Source organism: Quercus suber, unplaced genomic scaffold (genome assembly GCF_002906115.3).
Source record: "Quercus suber isolate HL8 unplaced genomic scaffold, Cork oak 2.0 scaffold_265, whole genome shotgun sequence".
In the NCBI taxonomy this organism is placed as follows: Eukaryota; Viridiplantae; Streptophyta; class Magnoliopsida; order Fagales; family Fagaceae; genus Quercus; species Quercus suber.
In genome coordinates this window covers 570,619-581,356 of record NW_027069721.1, presented here as the reverse complement: position 1 = coordinate 581,356, position 10,738 = coordinate 570,619, and the positions used below count along the sequence as shown (strand labels likewise).

General features: G+C 30.8%; 2 protein-coding genes across 2 annotated transcripts; both read right to left on the bottom strand.

The window, feature by feature from the left end:
* Positions 1–683: 683 nt before the first annotated feature.
* Positions 684–2,000, bottom strand: LOC136070865 (uncharacterized). Its single transcript, XM_065781393.1, has 5 exons — positions 1,803–2,000; positions 1,576–1,690; positions 1,409–1,465; positions 1,189–1,274; positions 684–1,070 (listed from the first exon to the last, which is right to left on the bottom strand). The coding sequence occupies exons 1-5, from the start codon at positions 1,803–1,805 to the stop codon at positions 684–686; spliced, it is 648 nt and encodes a 215-aa protein (XP_065637465.1). The 5' UTR covers positions 1,806–2,000.
* Positions 2,001–4,308: 2,308 nt separating this feature from the next.
* LOC112021210 (glutathione S-transferase zeta class) lies at positions 4,309–9,422 on the bottom strand. The gene is made up of 9 exons (XM_024053776.2): positions 9,236–9,422; positions 9,008–9,122; positions 8,865–8,921; positions 8,668–8,753; positions 8,478–8,552; positions 6,815–6,868; positions 6,618–6,699; positions 5,382–5,443; positions 4,309–4,408 (listed from the first exon to the last, which is right to left on the bottom strand). Exons 1-9 carry the CDS (start codon positions 9,236–9,238, stop codon positions 4,331–4,333), a joined length of 612 nt encoding a protein of 203 aa, XP_023909544.2. The 5' UTR covers positions 9,239–9,422; the 3' UTR covers positions 4,309–4,330.
* Between the last annotated feature and the right edge of the window lie 1,316 nt (positions 9,423–10,738).

The window sequence follows — 10,738 nt, the reverse complement described above, 5'->3', positions numbered from 1 at the left end:
TATCATTGTTGGATAATTTTGACAAAGTATGTATCAAAATAGATTTTATGAATGCAGAAAAACATATTCGATTATTGTGAAATTTAAACATGAAAAAGCATTCAGATTTGATGTTTAAATTTAGAAAACACGATTTCACTAGGTGTTTTACGAGAAAATAGTGAACAATTTTTTTAAATAGTGAACAGAAAATAATTTACGCAGAAAAGAGAGTGAACAATTTTTTAAATAATGCTGAACATAAAATAATTTTATGCAGAATGCTAGAAATAGTTTATGCAAAAAACAGTGAACAACTTTTATAAGAAAATAGTGAAGATGGTGTGTAGAGAGTAAATTTTATTAATGTAGAAACAGATTTTATCAATGCAAAAAAATAGATGATTTGTACATCTAATGTAATTAATTTTCCATTAAGTTTACTCAATTTGGTATGCTCTTCAATTTTCATTTGAATTTTCACGATTTTACACACTCAACGAATTCAAATTTTTCAACATATTCGTACTATCTGTACCTCTAATATACACAATTTTTCCTTGAGTTTTCATAGTTTTGTACATTTAATGAATTCAAATTTTTAAACAAATTCATACGATCTATACATCTAACGTACATACTTTTCCTTTGAATTTTCATTATTTTGTACTTTCAACAAAATCAAATTTCTCAACAAGTTTAGACTATCTGTACATCTTATGTACACATTCACGATTTGCTACGTTCATTGATTTTCCATTGATTTTTCTCGAATTTCTACATTCAACTAATTCAAATTTTTTGAGGAATTTACCATTAGGTGATTTATACGAATCATTCATTCTGCGCAATACTACTTTGTTGATGCTTTTTATGGTGTCATCAATTAATTGTAGATTATAGTTATGATTAAGAAAAGTGTAAAATCCAAAAAGAAAGGAAAGAAATGGAAAAAAGATGGTTAAAAATGAGATGAGTGTAATTAAGTTAAAGGCAGTATGAGATGCAGTTGATACCTGGAAATTGATGGCTTTTTTGTGAAGATCCTGAGGTAACAATGGATGGTGGTGGGGGTACTTTTCTTCTAAATACTGTGTAAGTTAGTTAGTTAGTTAGTTAAAAATTGTGGGAAGAATTGATGATAATAAATAATTATAATAATAGGGAAAGTAGAATGAGAAAAAGAAATAGATAGATAGGGATACGAACCAGTAAGATGGCAAAAGAGTCGGAAAGCACCAAGTCCCCATCGACAAGCACGGGGACAAAACCGATAGGATTGAGCTTTGTAAACTCTTTTTAGTTACACCATACATGCATACATACATATATAATTATTATTATTATTATTATTATTATTATTATTAATAAAAACAATAGTAGAAAGTAAAGTAAAGTGAAGGTCATCTAATACTAATTGTATTCTCACCGGGGCTGAATTGCTCTCCCTTCAACAAGTCAACTGCTTTGTACTCATATTTCAGCCCTAATCAATCATCATCATCATCATCATCATCAAAAATAAATGTAAAAAAAATTAAGATAGATTGAAGAATTAGTAAATAAATAAATAAAGAGAAATAAGAAAGAAAGTACCTTTCAAGTTGAGGGCAATACGAACGCGGAACGAACAAGTGCTCTTCCAGTATGAGTACAGTTTCAGCTTCAGCTTCAATTCACCTTCTTTCTTATTATCACCGCTTTCGCTTGCCTAACCCATAAAATCATTTCAATTCAATTCAATAATATTACACACTACACTTTTTATACTCTATTTTAGCAAACAAACCATATAGGTAGATAGATAGAAGATACAGTAGTACCATATTTCAGTAAATTTGATCCGATTTGGTTTTGGTAAAACGAAAGACTTCGAATTCTTAACGAGGGAAAGCCGCCGGCGATTTTGTTGACATCGGATTCTGATTAATAGATACTATCCACAAAAAATAAGGAGCAAAGATTCCTTTTCGCTTTCTTGTACTCCGTAGGAATAGCCGAATAATAATAAAGAAGGGAAATAAGGAATATGTTAACATCACATCACAAATCGCAAAGTTTTATTACCTGATTATTTCATTTCATTTAGTATTTAAAATTTTTTTTTTGAAATCAATTTTATTATTTTAATTTAATATATATTTTTTTATATAAATTTAATATTATTATTATCGCTACATTAATATTAACAATTAGTTGCTAACCTATGCTATACATGAGAACCTACTTATTTGTGAGGTACACTAAAATAATTTTATAAAATCTTAAATTGATTAAGAAACTACACCGTTGTATAATTTGCTCTTGTATAACTTTAATTTGTGTTACAACTTGATGAAAAAGCCATTGCTTGAACAAGCAATGGCTTATAAAAAAAATAGCTCAAAAATTTAAATATTAAAACTTCTAAAATACCAAAAAATATTAAAGAATCAAATAATTCACTGCTTAAAAATTATTAAAATAAAACAAAATATATATGACTAAACAATAGATAAATATAAGAGAAATATGGGTTACATTCAAAAGAATAATTCATGGCTATAACTATTGAAAGAAATCAAAAGATTTTGAGTCTACAAATTATAGATAATATATGTATGTGTATGTGTGACTACACAAATTTAGATGTTAAAACTTTCAGAATGCCAAAAATGATATATGTTATTAAAGAATAAGTTATTGAAATAATTCAAAAAATATATGACAATTCAAAAGAGAAATATAAGAAAAAGAAAAAAGTACACGAACCCATAAAATAATTAGTTTTAAATTTTAACGAGTCTAAACTTTAAACAAACCTTATTAACATGTGGCCCATGCTAAAAATGTTAAGCAGAAGCCCACGTTGAAATAATGAAAGTCATACCTCCTTTTAATATGTTGTATACAAGCTTTCTTTCAAAGAAATTAACATACTTTTCTTTGACAAATCAATGGGTTTAAATTTGAGGGAAAAATAGCGCACATTTAAAACTTAAAAAATCATTTGTGCTCATAAAGTAAATTTAAGGGACTAAAGTGTATTTTAGCCTTAAATTTAATAAGGAGGCAAAACTCGATATTTACATGCATACTCATTAATACCCAATCAAAAAAAAAAAAATCAAAATCAAAATCCAAGAGTTGAAAAACCCATCTCCTACCACTCAAGACCCACCAACCTCCAAACCTTCCAGAGATACTGCCTAAAGCTAGCGAAGACATTGTGAGGGGTTTGGAAAAGAAGTCAAAGCCACCATGTGTGTGGTGGTTGTGAACCCATCTATACATATATATATATATATATATATATGTATATATTAGTGTAGGTAAATTCTATCATGTAAGTTTATATTACCTTAGTGGTTAACACACATGTCTTTCAATTACATCTCAGGTTCAAAATGTATGGACTAAATTGACTACTATCAAAATGTAATAACCAAATTGATAGTAACCCAAAAGATAGGACCAAAATTGTATTTTCGACTAAAAAAAGAATATTGATGTCAAAAGTATTTGTAGGAGTTATTTTGAAAATTAAGAAGAAAAAATATATAAAAATATAAACTTTGAGCACCAATTATCGAATAAAATAATAATCAATCTGAAAACGCTCAAAGTATTTACTAATTTCATTTGTAATCATTTTCCAAATTACTAAAATTAACATTTTAAAAAAAGAAAAAAGAAAAAAGAAAAAATAGAAATTCAAAGGAAGTGTAAAAACTCACCACAAATTTAAGGGGCAGTAAAGATTTCCAAAAGGAGGAGTCACCAATTAGCAAAATCTTGAACAAATAATCACTAAAATTTATATTAAAAAAATCAAATAATGAAGAAAATATATGCAAGTGTTGAAAAACGAAAAGGAAAAATAAGGAACTTACTATTGGTTGTTCATGATTCAGATTCGTGGGTTTCACTATGTTTTTTGGCTGCAAATCTTTGTAGTTAAATAAGGACTCTGTTTCTTGGATGTTTCATTCAACCAATGCATAACTAATAAATCCAAAAATATCCATAGCAACAATTCTAGCTTGAGGATGCAGAAATTCATACATCTCAGACCAGAAGCAAGATTTTCACTGACAGAAGAAGACTATACAAGGTCATAAATTTTTTTTAACTACTGTAATTCCACAAACTCTTGATGGCCGAGGTCAAAGAACAATTTGGCATTAAAGCAGTTTGAAGATAAAGTTAATATATGTAATGAGAACATTGAAAATCAACCCCTAACCTTTATCTTTTGTTAGTGGTTTTTCTGAAGAAAAAATAATTGTTACAAGACTCAAGACTACAACGTTTTTCCTATTAATATAAATTATATATGTTTTCTACAAATCAGATGTAATTGGCACATTAATTATAGAATGAGCACTACCATGTCAACATTGAACCATTTAATTGCTGCATGAATCTGAGGAGCTAGAAACAAATCTGCCTGCAAAAAATTGCAATGCATTACATTACATTAAGAGAAACACCTTAACTCATAAACTAAATCCATGCAAGCTGCTGTTATGTAGTATTTTAGGAAGTGAAATTCTAGCATGTCATGCACTGTGAAACTAATACGTGTAGCGTATAAGACTGATGCAAGAGTCTAATTTAATACATGGAAGATGCGAGTCTAATGCAATACATGGAAGATGTTGACATGGTATGGTGACATGGCACGAGGGAGTGACATGGCACATGGCCAGCTAAGCTTCAAGGTTGTATTTCATATGTCCCATGTGATATAGCATGTGATTAGAATGCAGTCCCATATTCAATCTAGCCTAAACAGAAGCATATCACATTCCCTGCATCAAAATACTGACTTCAGCATAATTATGTATATTTATATACTTAAGTCAAAAACTTAGTGCTTAGAGTTAAGTATGGTGCCTTCATGTCTCATAATCCATGGTTTGGGTTTGGGAGAAGAACCATCTTTAGATTGCAATCTTAAAGATTGAGAAGTGGGTTCTGCCATTTTATATTGTGTTCTGCTGTCAGTTGGTCTAAATACTTAGGGTTGTAATAGATTTACAAGCTAGCAAAAGAAAATCTTTGTTTGGTTGAAGAAGATAGACCAACTTCAGGATGGTTGACGACTTCTTTAGCAAAGGAGTCCCTACCAATATTGGAACATTTTGGTAGTAAAATGAAAATTCATAGCGATGGCCATTCTTTTAGTCTTTCTCTATGCAGTGATCAATTTTAAATTTAGTTTCAACAGATTTAGGGTGCATGATCATGTGTTTATGGTTATTCAATGTAGATAGAGAAAAAGGGAAAAGCATTTGTAACAGCTATAAAACATTGGTAGAAACTTCCAAAACCCTGACTCTTCAAATGTTTGCACACAGTGCAGCATATTGTATATACAAGTTTGCAGGCACAGACACAAATGATGCAGGAAACCAAACCAGGTAAACTTCATCTCCAGTAGCAAATCTTCCAGCATAGTCTTTTAAAAGCCTCTCGAGTGCTGAAACAAATGCAAATAATAATCAAAATAAGCCTAAAGCCATTAAGGAGTAGAAACCATCCCATAGTGGCACAAAAAGTTCACATGTGACTGGAATTTCCAGGGAGAGGAACCCAGTTGTTAAAAAGATCAAGATAATCCATGAAAATAAAATTATACAAGCCCTTGTTTTCCCCTGAACTATTTGGATGATTTTTTTGGGAGATATGAACACTAATCTGATTGTCCAAACAAACAAACATGTATAATCCCTCCACCAGATCAAGAGTCAATTGTCCACTTAACATGTCTTCCTAACTCCAGTTGAGTGTCCATTTGTAGTAAGCTCTATTGAACTTACAAAAGAAATTAGTATCAAGTCTATTGACAATGTGCCAAAGTTATTTGCTAATCTCGTTAACCACGAACCATAGAGGGAGTTTGGAACTGATACAGATAATTAAAATCAGGATCCAATATCATTAGTTAGCTGCATCTCCAAAATAGCTCATGGAAGGACTAATTTCTCAGCTTGTAACTTTATAGTGCACGTATGTTTGCAAATACTATTTATCAGATAACTTCACTTACATCTTGCTAAATTTCTATATGCGTTTTCTCAATTTAAAAGAAAGTGTAACAGGATTGGCAGGATTGGTCTTGTCATCAGCTTTTAAATTAAACCAGCCTTCAAACATGCGAGACTGGTATGGTAGAAAAGATATTTTTGAGTTTTCTGCTTTCATGGGCCACAAAAACTTCTTAATTTTAATTCTAGGTATTATGTCTAATAAATTACCAATTGTCCCAAAAGTTTAAACTACTAGAAAATGGTGAATTTAATCTTAATCTAACACTCTCCCGTCACACATGGGCCTAAACTGCCCTTATTAAGTAGGGCCCAACATGTGGGAATTTTATAAATGAGAGGCAAGCTGAAGACATGGTTTGAACCCAGCTCTACCTACTTTTTTACCATAATAAATTACAAATTGTCCCAAAAGTTTAAACTATTAGGAAATTGTGAGTTTAATCATTTAATCTAACAATGTCTAAATGTTATAGTGTGTAGCACAATCCAGAACTAATCTGGTATCTACTTATTCTTTCAAGTCTTACATCTTTATTTTTTTCCTACTTTGGGGCCCACCTGCCAGGGAAGGGGGGAGTACTGTGCGGCTTAGTCAAATCTTACCTACAAAACCTTCTTTCGTATAATGTTGAGGCCAAGCAAGTTTCACATCAGGATCAGAACTAATTTTTTCTTCAATGCACTTCTGTATATAGGAGGAAAAGCAGCAAAACAAAATTTATATCATATAAGTTCTAACAATTTCATGAAAATAACAACATAGGGGTATATAACCACAACAGTCTCACTCAGATATATACCAGTGTAGCTATATTTTGAAAAGGCTGTATGCTTGAGGAAACAATATTGGCAGCCTACATATCCAGTTATAAAAGCAACCCCATTAGTGTCTAAATCTGAAACATACTTGCAAAAACATGTGTGAATATTAGCAAAAATGGATAAGGTACAACAAAGAATTATGCCTGATTAGATCAGGAAGCTCAAAACATTATACCATATCCTCAAGGCTGGAAAAGAAAGTAAAGCCAAAGAGGGATTTTCAAACATATTATCCAACATGTGAAAAAGAACAATACTAGTGTTATTCACCTTGTGAGACACAATTACTTGTAGGCATGCTTGGAAGGTTGTTTGGAAAATAATACTCCCCATTTGCTTTTGAAATAGAGTGTCCAATTCAAAGTGAAGATCTAATATTTAACAAATCTAAGGGTGAACATGATGCCACCTCATTTAAAAGTAGTAATCATTCATTATTTGGTGGAATAGAATTTTAAACGATGTTGCACCATATATATACATGTTTAGATTCATGAAAACTATATCTTAAACATGAGATGGAAACTCTCATTTTCAAAGAAATTGGAGAGGATCCTGATCCTAGGCACCAATCCACAAGAAATAATTTAGTTTATTTCAAAATAGCCATAGCTGGCATAGTGGCATAGCCATCCTTTTCAATGTGTACCCCAGTTTGCTTAGCAAGTGAAGTAGGCTTTATATACATTCTTCAATGTAAATTACAGGTGGTTATTTGCATAAGTTTCACCAAGATAGAATTTGAAGCAGAAACAATTTTCAAGTTATTAATGTGGCAAAAAATGATAGAGGTAGTTCCAAGTGCAATTATATGCCATCAGCTCCTTGCAGCCTCATGTCGTGAGTACTATTTCTCCCTTTACTCAACTCCTGATACTCTTTTTCCTTGGAAACCTGTGTGGCGCTCAAAGATCCTTCCCAGGGTTGCTTTCTTCTTGTGGACTGCCGCCTTTGGAAGATTCTGACTCTTGATATCTATGGAATAAGGGAGTTACCGTTGTGGATTGTTGCTATGTGTGTGAAAGGAGTGGGGAATCAGTGAATCATCTTCTTCTTCATTGTCCCATTGACTATGGTATGGGCTCTGTTTGGGTTATGCCACAAAGTGTTACTGACCTATTTTCAGCTTTGCAAGGTCCTTTTTGGTAAACACCGAAAGATGGATTTGTGGAGGGCTGTGCCACATTGTGTCTTATGGTGTATTTGGAATAGAATGGTCTATTCTTGAGTTAAATATTTCTTTCTCCACTCTTTACGGGATTGGAGTTGTGTTTTTTATTCTTTTCCCTGTTATAATTTTTTAGATCTGCTTGATCATTGTAATTTAAGAGATTGATGTACATGGGTATTTTGATTAATAAACTTTCGTTATTTATCAACAAAAAAAAAGAAAAAAAAGAACTGTTTCAACCTTAGTTGGCAATGGCATAGATTGAGTTGAATGTGACTAAAAAGTCTGCCTCAAAACACTGCACAATACTACTTTGTTGATGCTTTTTATGGTGTGAGCATCAATTGTAGATTATAGTTATGATTAAGAAAAGTGTAAAATCGAAAAAGAAGGAAAGAAATGGAAAAAAGATGGATAAAAAATGAGATGAGTGTAATTAAGTTTAAGACAGTATGAGATGCAGTTGATACCTGGAAATTGATGGCTTTTTTGTGAAGATCCTGAGGTAAAAATGGATGGTGGTGGGGGTACTTTTCTTCTAAATACTGTGTAAGTTAGTTAGTTAAAAACTGTACGAAGAATTGATGTTAATAAATAATTATAATAATAGGGAAAGTAGAATGAGAAAAAGAAATAGATAGAGATACGATTTATACGAACCAGTAAGATGGCAAAAGAGTCGGAAAGCACCAAGTCCCCATCGACAAGCACGGGGACATAACCAATAGGATTGAGCTTTGTAAACTCTTTTTAGTTACACCATATATGCATACACACATACATACATAATTATTATTAATAAAAACAATATAGTAGAAAGTAAAGTAAAGGTCATCTAATACTAATTCTATTCTCACCGGGGCTGAATTGCTCTCCCTTCAACAAGTTAACTGCTTTGTACTCATATTTCACCCCTAATCAATCATCATCATCATCAAAAATTAAGATTGATTGAAGAATTAATAAATAAATAAATAAAGAGAAATAAGAAAGAAAGTACCTTTCAAGTTGAGGGCAATAAGAACGCGGAACGAACAAGTGCTCTTCCAGTATGAATACAGTTTCAGCTTCAGCTTCAATTCACTTTCTTTCTTATTATCACCGCTTTCGCTTGCCTAACCCATAAAATCATTTCAATTCAATTCAATAATATTACACACTACACTTTTTATACTATATTTTAGAAAACAAACCATATAGATAGATAGATAGATAGATACAGTAGTACCATATTTCAGTAAATTTGATCCGATTTGGTTTTGGTAAAACGAAAGACTTCGAATTCTTAACAAGGGAAAGCCGCCGGCGATTTTGTTGTCATCTGATTCTGATTAATAGATATTATCCACAAAAAATAAGGAGCAAAGATTCCTTTTCGCTTTCTTGTACTCCGTAGGAATAGCCGAATAATAATAAAAAAGGGGAATAAGGAATATGTTAACATCACATCACAAATCGCAAAGTTTTATTACCTGATTATTTCATTTCATTTAGTATTTTAATTTTTTTTTTAAAATCAATTTTATTATTTTAATTTAATATATATATTTTTTGATATAAATTTAATATTATTATTATCGCTACATTAATATTAACAATTAGTCGCTAACCCATATGGGTTACATTCAAAAGAATAATTCATAACTATAACTATTAAAAGAAATCAAAAGATTTAAAGTCTACAAATTATAGATAATATATGTATGTATATGTGTGACTACACAAATTTAGATGTTAAAACTTTCAGAATGCCAAAAATGATATATGTTATTAAAGAATAAGTTATTGAAATAATTCAAAAAATATATGACAATTCAAAAGAGAAATATAAGAAAAAGAAAAAAGTACACAAACCCATAAAATAATTAGTTTTAAATTTTAACGAGTCTAAACTTTAAACAAACCTTATTAACATGTGGCCCATGCTAAAAATGTTAAGCAGAAGCCCACGTTGAAATAATGAAAGTCATACCTCCTTTTAATATATTGTATATAAGCTTTCTTTCAAAGAAATTAACATACTTTTCTTTGACAAATCAATGGGTTTAAATTTGAGGGAAAAATAGCGCACATTTAAAACTTAAAAAATCATTTGTGCTCATAAAGTAAATTTAAGGGACTAAAGTGTATTTTAGCCTTAAATTTAATAAGGAGGCAAAACTCGATATTTACATGCATACTTATTAATACCCAATCAAAAAAAAAAATCAAAATCAAAATCAAAATCCAAGAGATGAAAAACCCATCTCCTACCACTCAAGACCCACCAACCTCCAAACCTTCCAGAGATACTGCCTAAAGCTAGCGAAGACATTGTGAGGGGTTTGGAAAAGAAGTCAAAGCCGCCATGTGTGTGGTGGTTGTGAACCCGTCTATACATATATATATATATATATATATATATTAGTGTAGGTAAATTCTATCATGTAAGTTTATATTACCTTAGTGGTTAACACACGTGTCTTTCAATTATATCTCAGGTTCAAAATGTATGGACTAAATTGACTACTATCAAAATGTAATAACCAAATTGATAGTAACCCCAAAAGGTAGGACCAAAATTGTATTTTCAACTAAAAAAAAGAATATTGATGTGAAAAATATTTGTAGGAGTTATTTTGAAAATTAAGAAGAAAAAATATATAAAAATATAAACTTTGAGCACCAATTATCGAATAAAATAATAATCAATCTGAAAACGCTCAAAGTATTTACTAATTTCATTTGTAAT

Bases quoted from the DNA above. Each gene is read 5' to 3' on its own strand.
- LOC136070865 (XM_065781393.1), bottom strand. The intron at 1,275-1,408 runs GTGAGAATACAA...GTAACTAAAAAG, and splicing joins GGGAGAGCAATTCAGCCCCG to AGTTTACAAAGCTCAATCCT. The intron at 1,071-1,188 runs GTTCGTATCCCT...TAACTTACACAG, and splicing joins ACTCTTTTGCCATCTTACTG to TATTTAGAAGAAAAGTACCC.
- LOC112021210 (XM_024053776.2), bottom strand. The intron at 8,922-9,007 runs GTACTTTCTTTC...ATGATTGATTAG, and splicing joins TATTGCCCTCAACTTGAAAG to GGGTGAAATATGAGTACAAA. The intron at 6,869-8,477 runs GTATCAACTGCA...CTGGATATGTAG, and splicing joins AAAAAGCCATCAATTTCCAG to GCTGCCAATATTGTTTCCTC.